The 17,441-nt window shown below is 42.2% G+C and overlaps 1 protein-coding gene across 1 annotated transcript; it reads left to right on the top strand.

The window, feature by feature from the left end:
• Positions 1-395: 395 nt before the first annotated feature.
• ASIP (agouti signaling protein) lies at positions 396-17,059 on the top strand. The gene is made up of 3 exons (XM_089514075.1): positions 396-555; positions 14,597-14,658; positions 16,883-17,059. Exons 1-3 carry the CDS (start codon positions 396-398, stop codon positions 17,057-17,059), a joined length of 399 nt encoding a protein of 132 aa, XP_089370201.1.
• The last annotated feature ends 382 nt before the right edge of the window (positions 17,060-17,441 follow it).

Here is a 17,441-nt window from a genome sequence, read left to right as displayed (position 1 = left end):
ACTAGCTTAGCCAGTATAAAAGAACTGCCATTTTTCATTGTAATAATAATTCTCTTCTTTCACCCAGCAGCCTTTCCTTCTTTGACCTCATACTGATGTAAGTGGCTGGATTTATTACACACAGGACAGAGCAAGAAAAGGTTGGTCTTTTTTAAAAAATAAAAAAAATAAAAAACGGGGAAATGAATCCAGCAGTTTTATGGGGTCTTTTGTGAGCTGTGTAACTTACATACTGTTCTCCATTGTAGTGAGAGAGTGATGAGTTAGAAGGGAAGGGAAGGAGTCAGGCTGGAAGATTCTTGCCTAATTCCAGTTCATATGCATTGCCCGCCACCTTTCTTGGTTAACTGTGAATAGTTATTAAGACATATTTTTCTTTTTTTTTCCCCACCAGAATGGAATATAGGAACATTTTCCCTGGCTTTCTTTTCTGCTGCATTTTGCTTACAGCCACCTATTCCTACATGATATTTGAGGAAAAGCAGGACACAGACATCCCTGCGGTAAATAATAACAAAATCAAGTTCCCGGATCTTCCACCCATCTCCATAGTAGGTCAGTAAGAAAATAAATCTGTTGAAATCTAGTCCTTCAAACAGAAGTGGCAGCATGGTCAGATGCCTTAAAAGGACCTGATCCCATTTGATTTTGGAAGCTAAAGAGAATCAACCTGGTCAGTACTTCAGTGGGAGGCTACCAATGAATACCAAGTGCTGTAGGCTATACAGTGGACCCTTGTTATACGCTGGGGTTTGGTTCCAAGATCCCCCGTGTATAACAAAATCCATGTATGCTCAAGTCCTATTAAATATAATGACATAGCAAAATGATGTCCCTTTTAAAAAATGGAATATCAAGGTAAATTTATACTTTGTTGGAACATTTTCAAACCATGTATGCTGGAATCCGTGTATAAAAAATCCGTGTATAAGAAGGGCCGACTGTATTTCAGAGGAAGGAATTGGAAAACTCACCTCTAAGTATTCCTTGCCACAGTTTCTTCTCCCAGTTCAAGAGATGAATGTTGTTGTTGTTGCAGTTATTGTTGTGAACTATCAGGTCATTTCTGTCTTATGGCAACGCTAAAGTGAATCTATCACTGGGTTTTCTAGGGCTGAGAGTGTGTGACTTACCTAAGATCATCCAGTGGGTTCCATGGCTGAACAGGGAATTGAACCCTGAGATCTAGCATCATAGTCCAGTGCTCACCATGCTGTCTGGCTGAAATTCATGTGATCACCGTAAGTCGACAAGTAGCTTGAAGGCACATACACACACATAAGAGGGTTGTAACCCTCATCATCCCAGATTCTCAATTTTCACTTTTTAAAAAAAAAGGTTTTAGTCCTTATATAACTCAAGCTACAAGGGAAAATGTTCAGGCACTGTTCTCAATTAGAGAGATATGAGCCTGCTACTATTTCTCAATATTTAGCCAATTACAGTAACCTGCATTCAAGTTAGGATGAACCATTTGTAAACATAGAGATATGTGCAGAATTACCCTTGTGTTCAGGAGAGGCGTCCTGGTCCATTCTGAGTCCTTCTTTTGAACCATCCTCATGAAGCAGCAGCTACTGGCTGCAGCAGAAAAACTGACCATATCTTTGGGAATTGCCAGAATATCAATGTAACAGTGACTGGGCCATACTTATAACCCTGAACATGGGTGGTAATAATAGCATAATCGCATCAACTCACACCATGTGACTGCCTACATATCGGAACTGCAGTGGGAGGAATTTATCACACATGAATCAATAGTGGAAAAACATCATAACTGGGAGGCATTGATGGGTTTTGTCCATCAGTGAAAAGGAGGCATTGATGGGTTTGTCCATCAGTGAAAAGTATTAAAGACAAAGCAGCTGCAGGACAGACACAGCATTGTGTGATAAGGTTTAGCTACAGATGTTGCTATCCTGCTTTCATTCCACTCTGTCAGCATTATGTGATAAAGTCCTCAGACTGTAATGACACTACAAATGTATTATTTTGTACTGAGATGAGGATAAGCAGGGAAATAGAGATAGAGAGCTATAGCATCCAAGCAGTGGAGCCATCCCTGTATCAGCGAATCTGCTTTTGATTTTTTTGCTACTCCTCCTGATTCTCCAAGTTAAACAGAACCTCTCTCAATCATGGGCCAGAGGTTTGGCATCATTCAACATGGAGCAGCTGTAACAAGAAAAGCACGAGTAGATTTGCCACCTCCCTAATGATAAACGCACTAGCTGCCTCTTCCTCTTATATATGCCCATTCTAATTCTGCCCTAAGTGGCCAACTTGGAAGAGACTTCAGGAAAGCTCGATACAGATTTACCAATGGAAACAGTTTCTCTTATTCAACATGAGTTTTAAATTTCAGCAGAAAGTTTCACAACAGAATCCTTAAAATTTCCATAGTAAATTAATTGTTTCATTATGGCAATAGTGATTCATTTTATACCACTTCCAGCCAAAGCCATTGTTTCAACAGAAATATTTATATATTTAAAATGACTCCAGTTGAAAACAGTATATGTTCAAATCAAAAGGTAATAGGAGGAATGGCTATATAAAAAGAACAAAAAGCCTTGCATCCTGTGACCCATATACCACACACTCTCCTTTGCCTGTACTCATCTAACAGATGTCACATTGAAAGTATGACCAACCTTTCTTGCTCAAGCCATCTGAAATATGAATTGTTGGAATGATCTCTTCTCCCCTCACAACACCTTTCTGTTTTAACATTCTGTTTTAACTCATGGTAAGGAAACAGGTTTGAGAGGAGGGTTGGGAATACACTGGCTAGAGAGTCTTGGGATAATATGCTCCTTCAGTTTTGGTTCCATATATCAAGGAGGCCCTATTTTTGGCTGCTGTCTGCACCATACCTCTCTCTCTTGCTCATGGAGAGAGACATTCACAGTATGCAACAGCACTGGGAAACCTTCACAATGGACTTTAGGGCTGTAATTTTAATGTCCTATCTAATATGTTGAATAAAGAAGTGAGAGCCACCTTTTGTGTTAAAAAAGCTACAGAGGGATTAGCTGATTGGGTACAGAGAGTGGTTACTGCCTTGCTACAGCAAGCAGAGTCTCACCTTGCCTGAAGAAGGCTATTATAAAACCATTACTAAAACAGTCATCCTTGGATTCCATGATGCTGGATAATTGTCTAACAATGGAAACATAGAAAGGTGCAGGGGATATGGCCCACACCAGGTGATAACTCAGAGAAGGAGTGATACCTGGTCGGTCCCCTCCCACTGCATGGGGGGAGAGTGCTGCTTCCAGGGCCCACTACTTCTTCTCTGCTGCCTGGGCTTTCGGGGGAGCCAAGATGGCAGAGAAAAGAGAGATGAGCACATACCCCTCCCTTGATGCCCTGGCACTCTTAGCCAAGCAAGCCCAGCAGGGAAGGAGGAAGGGAAGCATGTGCACTCACTCCTCCTTTCCCCTTGCCTTGACTTGCTCACCAAAACCAGCCAAGGCATGAGGGGAAAAGGAGCAAGTGCACATGCACCCCTCTCACCTTTCCTATTGCCTTGGCTGGCTTGCCCAAGCCAGCCAGGGCACTGAGGGAGAAGAGGCAAGCACATACACTTCACTCCTGTCTGCCCCACTGCCTTGGCTAGCCTGCCTGAGCCAGCCAAGGCGCCGGGGAAAGACAGTCAAGAGTGTACACTTCACTCCTGCCTTGCCTGCTGCCTTGGCTGGCTTGCCTGGGAAGGAAAGGCAAGTGTGCACACACTCCTCATGCCTTCTCCTGTTCCTCACTTGTTCATCTGTCCCCCCCCCCCCCATCTGGCATTTCGGTGGATATTTGGGAGCTGGTGCTCCCCCACATACACACACTCATGATCCCAAGCACCCACACTAGGTGACACAGACACTAAGGACACCACTGGTCTGTAGCATTCCATTTTTAGGCAAGGTTCTGGAGAATCTGCTGGCCTCTCAGTTCTATGGGTTTCTGGATGAAATGGATTATCTAGATCCATTTCAATCTGTTTTCAGGCCTGGTTATGAGACAGAGATGGCTGAGGTTACTTTGGTGGATGACCTATACTGGGAGTGTGTCCCTGTTGATTCTGCTGGACCTTTCAGCAGGTTTTGATACCATGAATATGGTTTCTTTCTGGGTTGCCTTCCTGGGATGGAACTTGGGAGCTCTGTTCTACAGTGGCTCCATTATTTCCTGGAGGGGCAACCCCAGAAGGTGGTGCTGGGGGACTCCTGTTCAACACCTTGGCCACTGACCTGTGGGGTCCCTTGGGATTCAGTTCTGTCCCCCATGCTATCAAACATATACATAAAACCACTGGGAGAAGTTGTCTGGAATCTTGGGGTTCAGTGCCATTAGTATGTGGATGACACCCAACTCTATTTACTCCTTTCTGTCAGAAGCCAAGGAAGCTGTTTTGGTCCTAAACCAGTGCCTATAATCAGTAATGTACTGGATGAGGAAAAATAAATTGAAACTTAATCCAGAGGTGGACAGAGAGGCTCCTGGTCAGTCAAAAGGTAAATCAGTGAATAGGGATTCCACTTGTGCTGGGTAAGGTTACAATCCTTCTGAAGATGCAGGTTTACAGTTTGGGAGTGCTCCTGGATTTAGCTCTGAGTCTGGAAATGTAGGTTTCAGTGGTGGCTAGGAATGCATTTTCACAGTTTAAAGTTTGTACGTCAACTGCTCCCATTCCTTGGGACATCAGATCTGCCCACAGTGACACATGCTTTAGTTACATCCTGGTTGGATTACTGTAATGCAATCTATGTGGGGCTGTCTTGGAAGAGGTTTGGAAAATTCAACTGGTCCAAACAGCTGCAGCCTTATTACTAATGAATGCTGGCTACAAGGAGCACACAACTCCTTTGTTGCAACAGCTCCACTGGCTGCATATCTGTTTTTGGGCATAATTCAAAGTGCTGGTTATGACATTTAAAGCCCTGTATGTCTCAGGTCCAGGTTATTTGAAGGACCACATTGTCCTTTACGAACCAATCTATGCTTGGAAATCTGATGGGAAGCCCATCTGTCCCACCTCCCTCACAGGTACATCTGGTTGGAACACAGGACAGGGTCTTTTCAATGGCCCCCAGGCTCTAGAACTCTCTTACAAGAGAAGTTAGACTGGCAAATATAGTGGCCCCTTATTATACGCTGGGGTTTGGTTCCAAGATCCCCCGTGGATAACAAAATCCATGGATGCTCAAGTCCCATTAAATATAATGACATAGCAAAATGGTGTCCCTTATAAAAAAGGTTTGATATTTGAAATATATACTGTTTTTGAACATTTTCAAACCATTGATGCTTGAATCCGTGTATAAAAAAATCCATGTATATTTCTATTCCAATGGACATTTGATGAGTGATTATATAAGGTCCATATTACACAATGCACTGGATATTGCTAATCATTGTGCTGGTGGGTGTGGGTGTGTATTTAAATTATATATGTTTTCACCTGATTTTAATTATCCCCAATTGTTTATTTGTGTTTTACCTTTTATATCTTGGCACTTTTAACATTTTTTAAAAAATTGTTGTAAGATGCTTTGAGTCCCTATATGGGGGAAAAGCAGGATAGAAATACATACATACGTACATACATACATACATACATAATTGAATGCAAATCATTGATGTACAATTGTGTTCCTCAAGACAGTTTTGACATACTACTCCCATTAGCCCTAATGGGCATAGACAGTGGTGAGGGATTATATTAGTTGCAGTTATAAAAGATCTGAAAAGTTGCCCACCATCAGTATAAATTTGGGGAAGGAGGTACTATCTCCTTATTTATTAAAATATTTGCACTGCAGGGGCTTTTTGGTTTCATGCAGATGAGCAATGAATTATGCTTGTTGACTGAATTGTTCCCTCGTTCCCACTTAGCTACAGAACTGAAAGGACCAGGCACAGTTATGGGTTAAGTGGCAAGGCCACAACTTTAACATCACCTACAATCATCTATCAAAACATCATCTACAACTGAATACAATCACATCCTAATCAATTAACATCTAAAGGAGGGAGAGGATGCTGGGAACTTCAGGTTCCATACCCCAAGCAGGACAGTAAGCAATAGGTGTCTGGTAGCATTGGGCAATGCTTCCCATAATTAGTTGATCTGTGGGCTGAACCCAATAGCCTGTCAGAGGTAGGCCAACCTGTGGATGCTCACACCCAAAGGTGAGCCTCTCTCCAGAAGCCCCAGGGTTCCCCCTTCCCCACTGGAGGTAATGTCCAACATCTCCTGTCCCGCTTTCATATCTGTCACAAGAAGAGACTGAAGTGAAATATATTATTAGGTTATTGTTGCATTTCTTTTCTATTGTTCCACTTTTCGCATTGTTGGTTGCTTTGTATTTTACTGGTATGTGTGGATCAGTAATAGGAGCAGTGGCATTGCTTCATATGATCTCTTATTTAAAAAGATGTTTGCAGGTGTAGGTGTGCCTTCAAGTACTCATCAATTTATGGCAACCCCATGGATTTCATAGGTTTTTCTCAGGCAAGGAATATTCAGGGGTGATTTTGCAGTTCCTTCCTCTGAAATATAACCTACAGCACCTGGGACCCATTGTCAGTCTCCCACCGAAGTACTAACTAGGGCTGACCCTGTTTAGCTTTCAAGATCAAATGAGATCTGGTGCCTTCATAGTGTTTAGGCCCTGTATAATAAGGATACTGGCTCTATATGATAAACTGTGGAAGATTTTTAAAGGTACCAAGGACAGGGAGCAAGGAAGTTTCCTCACAGATTAATGTGTGCATGCGTGTGTGTAATGACATGACTACATTAATTATTAATTCCATATAAAATGTTACTTCTGCTATAGATATATAAATATATAGATATTGAACTATAGCAGAAATAGCAGTTTATACGAACCTAATAATTAATGCCATCCTGCCATTGTTTTCACAGAGTCATGCATGCATTGCTGCACAAAAAGTTGTCTGGTATAATCAGGTTTGTGTTATTTGTTATAGGGTTGCCAGGTCAGGATCTTCCCAGGTTTCAGATGTGTAGTCCAAAACATTAGAGCAATGGATAGTCCCTTAGTGATGCCATGAGGGCAGGTCCTGGCAATGTCATTAAGCATTATGCAGCAACCACAGTTGCTCACAACTTGTCATTCAAATGTAAAGACACATACACTTAACATATTTTCCTGTTTGGAAATTAAGACCTAAATGCAACTGTTCCCAGATCAAGGTGAAGTGAGAGGGTTATTCCTTCTCAGACTGACCGATATAGGGAAACTGGATGAGAAACATTTATTTTAATAGTAAAATTTTTAAAAATACCATATAAATTGCCCCAAATTAAAACAAAGAATTGGAAAGTGAAATTAATTATAATGTACAAATTATACATTATACAGTTATACTAGGAGAGCACAGAATCTTTTTTTACAGAGGAAAGGGGGAAGGAAGGGAGAGGAGAGGAGAGGAGAGAAACAGACACATGCCAGACATAAAGCTTCTCCAGCTAAAAATCTGCTCATAGCCCTTGAGTCTTGCCCTGAGCAAAAAGTGTGGAATTTGAACCCCTCCTCCCTTCCAAGCTGTGGAGACCCAGAGCAAGACCCTGAAACCCAGCAACCTAGATGTCTCTGCCAAGGACTGCCCTGTGAAATATCCTAGAAACAGCAGTCACTTGTGCAATGGTTCAGCTAGCATAATACCACTTGCACAAGGCCTTGTGCTACATCCTAAAAAACACAAGCACTTTGAAGCAGTATCTATGCTGGTATAAGGCATCAACTAGATTCTGTCCATTCTAACCATTTGGGACATGCAGAGGTAGAAAGGACCACCTATCAAAACTGGCTAATTTTAATTTCTCAAATCAGATGCCTATATTCTGTAAATGTAAGTTTAGATCTGGACACGTCCTATACCTATCTTTGCATTTGCAGCCAAAGTCAACTATAAAAAAAGAAGCATTGAAGCAATGGGATAATTTCCTGGGCTATTCAAACTGAACCCATATGAACTTGAACATCCCAGAGTATTGAAATGAGTCAATCAAAACATCAAGGCTAATTTTTATAAAGATACTTTATAGCCATGCTGGGATTAATATGAACACATTTGTTATTAGCCATCTGTTCAGAAATAACTAATTGAATCAAACTGAAACTAATGAAAATTTGATCTCAGAAAAGTTCAGCATTCAAACAAAATATGGTACTTATAATAATCTGAAGGTGATATTACCTCATAGTACAGTTCAGCCAAGACTTCTCAGTCCTTCTAAATATTTGGGAATAAATCACAGAATATTGCAAAAATGCAATATCAGAGTTTATAGTTCAATGAGAAACAGGTTTTTAGTGTATTGCTCCTGAACCAGGATATTGTTAGATATGACATGCTTATAATTAAACTTCCCTGGAAATGTAATTGAAGGCCAGTATAAGGACAGGTTGCTTACCTGTAACAGTATTTCTTCGAGTGGTCATCTGCAAATACATACAAATGGGTTTTACTGCGCCTGCACAGTGCTGCTCAGATACTTCTGGAATCACTGGGCAAAGTAGACTTTGCAACTTATGGCAACTTTTTGGCGGTAACCCCGCCCACCCTTTATAAGGCCTCTGCTTTCCCGCTCTTTCCTCAGTTCCAACTTTTTACGCTGCGTGAGCGAAGAATGAGCCAATCAAGAGCAGGACACTGAGGGGAGGATGGGCGGGATTTGTATGTATTCGCAGATGACCACTCAAAGAAATACTGTTACAGGTAAGCAACCTGTCCTTCTTCTTCGTGGTCTCTGCGAATCATACAAATGGGTTTAGACTGACAAGCTTAAGTAAGCGGCGGAGGGAGTGTCCTGATACCAGATAGGCTAAAGCAAATGTGGTTTATTATCAACAATAAAAATTTTCAACCACAATCGTTGTCAGTCATTGTCAATCATTTCTTGGCAACAGAATAGGAGCTGCAACTCCTGTAAGCAGACAGCCACCAACAGTGCAGTCCAAAGGACATAACAATGGAACATGGAACCCAGAACTAAGACCCTTTGGGTCCAGTGTAACCTTAAAACATCAATAGCAGCATCAACATTCCCTGAGTTTAAATCAAACCATCAACATAATGTGGCATTTGTAATACACATTTTAGTTCAACCCAGAGACCAACACTGCTTTACCAAACGCTGCATCTTGTCTGGCCCTAGTATCCAGTCTGTAATGTTTGATAAAGATCATTGGCTGGGACCAGACAGCAGCTTTGCAGACATCCTCCAAAGGAACCCCAGTCAAAAAAGCAGAGGATGTTGCTACCATCCTAGTTGCATGCGACCGTACCCTGGCAGGGAGAGGTCTGCCCAGCAGTTCATAGCAGAGGTGGATGGTACCAGCCACCCATTTAGAAAGCCTCTGCGCCAATACGGGCAGTCCCTTTTTTGGTTCCGAGTAACACTGGAACAGTCTCTCGGAACGGCTCAAACCCGCAGTTATGTCCAAGTAGAAGGCCAAGGCCCTCCTAATGTTCCAAGTGTGAAGAAGAAAAATAATTATCACAAATGAATACATTTCAGTTGATACCCTGCCTCCTGAAACTGGGTTCTCCGATAGTGAAATTGGGGAGGGAGGATTTCAGAGTTACCCATGTGGGTTAACAAGCAAAGTTAACAGGCAATTATCAATTGTACAGAGTTGTTTTTTCTTGGAGATTTGATAGATGGTATATTACCACACTCCATCCCTAATTGATATTTTTTAGATCCAGCAATAAAATTCACTTTCAAAAAATTAAAGGACAATAGGACAAAAGGACAAAAATGTAAGGAGAAAACTAAAGATAGTTTTTCCAAAAATATTCATTGTCTGTAATTTTTTAGAATGTTGACATTCCTAGTCTTGCAACACAAGGACTAGAATTCTGTTAGTGGTATCCATACATGGAAGTTTCCCTTACGAGTGTGGATGTCCTTTCGCAGGCACTACAGGGTACTGGTATTCTGTTTCTCCACAGTGCCCAAAGGCCATCCACCTTACTGATAAGCCACTCCATCCAGCCATTCCATGAATTACAGTAAGCAGGCAGCTTGGAGCAGTGTCTGCATCTTTATAACCAGATATGAAATGATGACATCAGTGCTGAGATCCAGCAACATCCTGTGATCATTTTGTGTCTGACTGTGGAGACACAGACAGATGCTTCTCCAAGCTTGCCAACTCACTGCAGAGCTCACTGAATAGTGTCTAGGACTGTTGGAAACAAAGAGGAATCAACACTTGTAGAAAGAAATTTCTGAGAGGACAGTCTAGATAATGTCTGCCCTTTTGTTTCACCCCTCTGTATCTTTCATTGGTGTGTGTATTCAAGCATCTTGTTTCCATCTTACCCACAGATATCACTTCCATCTTCTCTCAAGAGTTAGTCTATTTGTTTTGCTTTGTTTGGGAAGGAGCATCCATGAGGCTCCAACCCCAGCAATGGATGCTAGCTTACACCCACACATGAGAGCCAGATTTTAGGGATCTTCTAACAAAGTATTGGTCAGCTTCTTTTGTCTGTCTCCTTTATTATCCTGAGATAGATTTACTGAAAGAACACCCCCTCCCCATTTTCTTTAGCTTACAAGAGTACCCAAAATCATTTATCCTGTTTCTACCATTGGCTGCCAGTCTGTTTCTGAACACAATTGAGAGTGCTGGTTTTGACCTATATAGTACTCTGTGGCTTGGGGCCAGGTTATTTGAAGGACCACACCTTCCTTTCTGAGCCCACTAAAATATTGAGATTGTCCAGAGAGGCACTTCTCTCTAAACCACCAGACTCTCAGGATTGTTTGGTGAGAAGGAGAGAGGGCCTTCTCGGTGGCTGCTCCCACGCTCTGGAACTCTCTACCTAGAGTGGCCCAGATAGCCCCATTCCTGATCTCCTTTCAGCCGCAGCTAAAACATTTGTGTGCCATCAGGCTTTTTAAACTGATGAAGGATGGGTTTTTAAATGCTGTGAGTCAGATCAAGGCTTGTGTATCATTTGTAAAGCATTTTAATATCTTAATGTGTAATTGTTTTAACTTTTAAATTGAGTAATTGGTTTTTTTTTAAATTTTATATTTCTACTTTACTACTTTAGTATTGTTTTTAAATTGTACTGTAAATTGCTGTTAGATGCCTTGAGTTCCTTGTTGGGACAAAGCCATGATATAAGTAAATAAAATAACAACAATAACAACATCTCCACCAAATGCAACTGAGGAAGTAGACCTAAGTCTATGAAAGCTCATGCTTCCAACTTCTTTCTTTCAGTTGATCTCAAAGGTGCTACAAGAACTCTCTACATACAGATTCTACAGAGTAAAGAGATTATCGCATTGACTGCTTCCTATCGGGATGCAGCCAAGTTGTGGAATGCAGGCAGGTATTATTACATGTAATTTGCTGCCACTGCCACCAGGGGGCTACATCTCAGTGGCATCTGGGGTCCCAGGCATGCTTCAGAGGCAGCTTTTCAAAATTGGAAAGTTCCTGGCTTCAAAAAGCAGCCTCTGAAGAGCGGCTGGGATCTGGGATGCAGCCATCCAGCGGCAGTGATGGCAAATTACACGTGATAATACCTGCCTGCATCCCGTAAACTGGCTACATCCCATTAGGGAGCTGTCAGGTTATTTGACAATGCAGTATAGAATCATAGAATCATAGAATCGTAGAGTTGGAAGAGACCACTAGGGCCATCCAGTCCAACCCCCTGCCATGCAAGAAATCACAATCAAAGCATCCCCGACAGATGGCCATCCAGCCTCTGTTTGAAGACCTCTAAGGAAGGAGACTCCACTACACTCCGAGGGAGTTTGTTCCACTGTCGAACAGCCCTCACTGTCAGGAAGTTCCTCCTAATGTTGAGGTGGAATCTCTTTTCCTGGAGCTTGCATCCATTGTTCCGTGTTCTAGTCTCTGGAGCAGCAGAAAACAAGCTTGCTCCCTCCTCAACATGACATCCCTTCAAATATTTAAATAGGGGTATCATATCACCTCTTAACCTTCTCTTCTCCAGGCTAAACATCCCCAACTCCCCAGGAGCCCTGGTGGCGCAGTGGTTAAATGCCTGTACTGCAGCCATTCACTCAAAACCACAAGGTTGCAAGTTCAAGACCAGCAAAAGGGCCCAAGCTCGACTCAGGCTTGCATCCTTCCGAGGTCGCTAAAATGAGTACACAGACTGTTGGGGGCAAATTAGCTTACTTGCTAATTAGCTTACTTGCTGTTCACCGCTATGATCTTTGGAATAGCGGTATATAAATAAAACAAATTATTATTATTATTATTATGTCGTTCCTCACAGGGCATGGTTTCCAGACCTTTCACCACTTTAGTCGCCCTCCTTTGGACACGCTCCAGTTTCTCAATGTCCTTTTTTAATTGGAAACAGAACTGGACACAGTATTCCAGGTGGGGCCTGACCAAAGCAGAATAGAGTGGCACTATTACTTCCCTTGATCTAGGGAATCTCCTAACACAGCTATATCTTTGAATTCAACAACAATAATGTTGCATTAGCCCTGCTGCACTCCACCTAATATAGATACCAAATATTCCTACATGGACAACTTCAGAAAGTTATCAGTAAGTTGGATGGAGGGCATATGGCTCAGCACAGTATAGGTTTGCATGCTGATATTTTCACTGCACCAAGAGAATGTAGGATTGAAGCCAAGGTTTGATAAAGCAGAAAGAGGACAGTCACTAAGATCTTTTGGGTTGTGTATGTTTACCTCCCCATGTAGAGTTGTAGACTGATTGTGCTACAGAACCCTTGTGTTGAATGGCAGTGTTGAACAACTGAATGTACACCCAAATATGCAACTAAATGTGGACGTGCATGCACATCTACACACACTTTTCTTTGGAGGCAGTCTTTCAGAGACTGCTTGCCACCAGGGCCAAAGCCAACTTTAGACAAGGCCATCCTTTCCCCCTCTCTTTCTGACATTCCCTTCTCTTCCCCACCCTTTCCTTCATGCTCAGCAGGCAGTCATGAAGGAAACAGATTGCTCTTGCCCAAAATCTAAAGGTGGTCAATTGAAATTAGGCCAAAGGATGCAATTTATAAAAGGCTACACATATTGATGACCTCCTATGCAAGCATGTGTATGTGTAAAAAAAAAAAGAATACATAACTCATATGAGCAAGGAGGCATAAATATGAGTTTACTGATATTAGAAGTGAGAATATATAGAAAACAAATGGGGAATGACTGTGGGATGAAATTGAAAAGGGCTGTGAAAAGACACTTCAGTGTCAGCGCTGATTATTTGTCAGGATTAGACAGAAAGGTTTATTCTGTGTTAGATGATCATTGTTATGAAGAGCATGTGAAGCAAATCAAGTTGCAGTTGAAGGCATAGAAGAAGGAGAAGCTGCAGATGCAATTGGGAACATAATAATGTGCAAGGAAAGAACAAATGTTTGTGGAAGTGCTGAAATCAGCACTGATAGGGAAATATGAAGTATCTTTTCACAGGCTTTTTCAATTATATCCCCAAATGATGAACAAGCAACCCCCTGCCATGCAAGAAATCACAATCAAAGCATACCCAACAGATGGCAATCCAGCCTCTGCTTAAAGACCTCCAAAGAAGGAGACTTCACCACTGTCGAACAGCCCTTACTGTCAGGAAGTTCCTCCTAATGTTTAGATGGAATCTCTTCTCCTGGAGCTTGCATCCATTGTTCTGGGTCCTGTTCTCTGGAGCAATAGAAAACAAGCTTGCTCCCTCCTCAATATGAAATCCATTCAAATATTTAAACAGGGCTATCATATCACCTCTTAGCCTTCTCTTCTTCAGGCTAAACATCTTCAGCTCCCTAAGTCGTTCCTCATAGGGCATGGCTTCCAGACCCGTCACCATTTTAGTCGCTCTCCTTTGGACACACTCCAGTTTCTCAACATCCTTTTTGAATTGTGGTGCCCAGAACTGGACACAATATTCCAGGTCTGGAAAGGAATTGGGGAAAGGTGTATCTATAGGCCTGTATACATTGGGCAGAAGGCCCAGATTCCTGCTGGCCTGGCATCATCCTGTACAGGTTCTAGCCCCAGGCTGGAACTGGCAAGTCTAGATACCAGCCTGATGGTTTCAGACTGATCCTGAACCAAAGGGCCCTTAGCCTGGGGCAAAAAGACCTGATATTTGCCGTGGAGTTTCCTGTGCACCCCTTACCTGCCTCCATTGTCATGTCTTCTCTGAAGACCCCCATCATAGCCTTTGACATTGCATGGGTATGCCTGGCCACATGGATATAGCCAGATGCCAAGTTTCCACCCTTACAGGCTGTGACGGGTCTTCTGAGAAGATGCAATGACATAGGACGTGGTGCACTGTGGCAGTGACTCCATAGTGCAGTGGCATGTGGTTATTTAAGCACTTGCCTATCACTGTGCCATCCCAGGGACTGACCCAGCCACTTCGTAACTCTTATGGTGTCTAGATAAGCTCAAATATTGGAAGTAAACTACATGCTACCGATAGATATGTGTGTCGATGCAGCTGTGACAATTTTTTTATTAAATGAAAGTGTTTCCGTGAATCTCCTTGTTTCTTTTCTTTTCTTTCTTTTTTTTTTAAAGATTTAACCAAAACATCCCTGAAGCTAAGCAGGAAAGAGGCTGAGAAAAAGAAATCCATGAAGGTAAGTGGTTGTTCTCAAAAAGCTAGCAGAGTTAGAACAGTTGAGGGCCTTGGCAATGATGAGTCACATGACATCTAGTTTTACATTTCTGTTCTTTATAGGGCATATATATTGTTGTTGCTGTGTGCCTTAAAGTTGTTTCCAACCTCTGCCAACCCTAAGGCCCCTGTCATGGGGTTTTCTGGGGCTGAGAGTGTGTGACTCACCCAAGGTCACCCAGTGGGTTTCCATGGCTGAGCAGGGAATTGAACTCTGATCTCCAGAGCTGTAGTCAAATACTCAAACCACTACACCATACTAGTTCTGAATATCTATACCACCAGCATATATTACTTCTAGATTAGCTTAACTCTCATGAGCGCGTTCGGGACGGGCCCTATGGGGCGCTGTCGTTACACACGAGGGGCGGCTCTTTCTGATGCGCCTTGCCCCTCGCACGTAACGAGGGCGTCAAAATGGCAGCACCCTATACAGATGGGCACCGCCATTTTGACATAACGGACACCTAGCGTCCGCACGTTTCAGCGCCCTTGTGATGCCGCAAGGGCACCATTGGCACCTTGTGACGTCACAACGGCACTGCAAGAAGAAGCTGCTTTTTGCAGGTTCTTTTTGCTGCGGCTCCTTCGCGCAGCAAACATGGGCGGCGGCAGACCGCCCTTTTGGGAGGTCTGTAAAGCGCCATGATTTTCCCCAAAGAATCATGAGAATTGTAGTTTCGTGTGGAAGCTAGGAATTCTCCATTTTATGTCTACAAACATCCCTCCTAAATTCCTAAAGTTTTGTGGAAGGAGAAAGAATAACTTTTCTAGATTGTAAGCCCGAGGGCAGGGAACTGTCCAATTAAAAAGATTGTATGTACAGCGCTGTGTAAATTTACAGCGCTTTATAAATAAAGGTTTATTATTATTATTATTATTATTATTATTATTATTATTATTGGAGTATAGTTATAATATGTTAAGTCTGTAGGAAGTATCTATTTATATAGTGAAACAGTGAAAACCAGATATGGCTCCTGTCCCCTGTAGGCAGGGGTTGTTTGCTACCTGTTTGCATGAAAAGCAACACCCAATGACATTGTCTGTTCTACATAACTATTAAGGGTATAGGAGCTGTCTCTAGTTTTCACTCTGACAACTCTACCTTAAAAACCATCTTTGGGTGCACAGTCAGGTGACATGGAAGTGCTCTGGCTGAGAATTCTAAATGTCTTCCCCCAAAAAACTGAAATCCCAGGACAGAACCATGGCAGTTAAAGTGGAATAATAGCCCTATATTTGTAAGGTGTGAATGTTTTCTTGCTTGCATGACTAACAATTTGTTGTTGTGTGCCTTCAAGTCATTTCCAACTCATTGCCTAGGCATTTGAAATATGAGTTTTATCTCTGGGTTTTTGCAGCCATCTTGCTATGGACACCACTTTTTGTAAGCTGATTTTATCTATATCTTATATCGGGCCTGAACAGATAGCCCAAAATAAACCTGCTTTGGGTCACTTTGGATGTATGCTATTTAAATTATGCATGTGTCCTAAGAGGCCAGAAGCCTATGGACTGGAACATAGCTTTGGTGCAGCTTCTGGCCTCTTAAGATGTGTGTGTCATTTAAACAGCATACCACCAAAGTGACCTGAAGCAGCTTTATTCTGGTCTGTCTGTTTGGGCCCATCATTATTTTTGTTGTTGTTGTATTAGGTAAATGAACTTGGGAGTTTTTTGATGAGTAGGCTAAAAATCAATAAAATGAATAAATAAATGAAAGACCAGCAGAGGGAGTGCCACTGCTGATTTAAATAATTACAGTGCAAAATTTATATGCGATCAGAATTTAGCCTATCTACTTCTTAGTTAAAAACCTAACTGACTTGCATATAATCCCAAACATGATTCACCATATGTGACAGAACATAGATCTGTTTGACAATTATAGCCAGAGGGCTAACTTGGAATGGAGAAAGAGATGTGTGATGCATCTAGTCTGGGATGGGTGAATGTCTTAGGTAACAAACTAGCAGGAAGAGAAAGAGAGCACAAAAGTAGGGCTAGTTAGCTGCCAGGACTAGTGGAATGGGAAAGAAAAGAGGTTTAATGGAAGACTGCAGAAGGACAGAAATTATGATAAACGATCTCCCTCCCTCCCTCCCCTCAAAAAAATACCAATCTATTTGTAAAATTTGAAAAACTTCCAAGATTCAAAAAGCTTTTTGTCTTTTTCTCATCAGAAAAAAGCTCAACCGAAAAAGCCTCCCCAAGCAAGACCTTCACCTGCTCCTAACTGTGTGGCTACATGGGCAAGCTGCAAGTCCCCATCTCGTCCCTGCTGTGAATTCTGTGCTTTCTGTTACTGTCGATTATTTCAGACCGTCTGCTATTGCCGAATGGGAAACCCAAATTGCTAAACCAAAACCAGCAATGCTAGTGGGACTCTGTCTCTCATTAGACTCCTCAGTGTATCTACTAGGCCTTTTTGTCTCATGTGAAAACCAAGGAATCTCTGAAAGGAAAAGCCAAGGAAACAAAACATCTTTGAAGCTGGCTGGCTGGCATGCTTTGACTCCCTCCAAAAATGTATCAATTATGGGATAAATCTCATGGAGCTAATTCTGTCATAAAGTGAGCATGGCAGGGAGTGGGAAGAAAGGAGATAGAGGCTGATGGTTGAAATGTTATTTTACCTCCGTGTGTGATGCACATTGATGGGCCGTCAGTGTATGATGTGCCTTGATGCTCATTGGGCACTGATGTGTATTGTACACTGATGCACATCATACACTGATGTTC

This window comes from Sceloporus occidentalis, unplaced genomic scaffold, assembly GCF_023333645.1.
Source record: "Sceloporus occidentalis isolate IW3139 unplaced genomic scaffold, rSceOcc1.0.p SCAF_3, whole genome shotgun sequence".
Classification (NCBI taxonomy): domain Eukaryota; kingdom Metazoa; phylum Chordata; class Lepidosauria; order Squamata; family Phrynosomatidae; genus Sceloporus; species Sceloporus occidentalis.
The sequence above is the reverse complement of the archived record's forward strand: the minus strand, read 5'-3'. Positions and strand labels throughout refer to the sequence as shown.

Bases quoted from the DNA above. Each gene is read 5' to 3' on its own strand.
- ASIP (XM_089514075.1), top strand. From the start codon at position 396: ATGGAATATAGGAACATTTTCCCTGGCTTTCTTTTCTGCTGCATTTTG. The intron at 556-14,596 runs GTCAGTAAGAAA...TTTTTTTTAAAG, and splicing joins TCCACCCATCTCCATAGTAG to ATTTAACCAAAACATCCCTG. The intron at 14,659-16,882 runs GTAAGTGGTTGT...TTTTCTCATCAG, and splicing joins AGAAAAAGAAATCCATGAAG to AAAAAAGCTCAACCGAAAAA.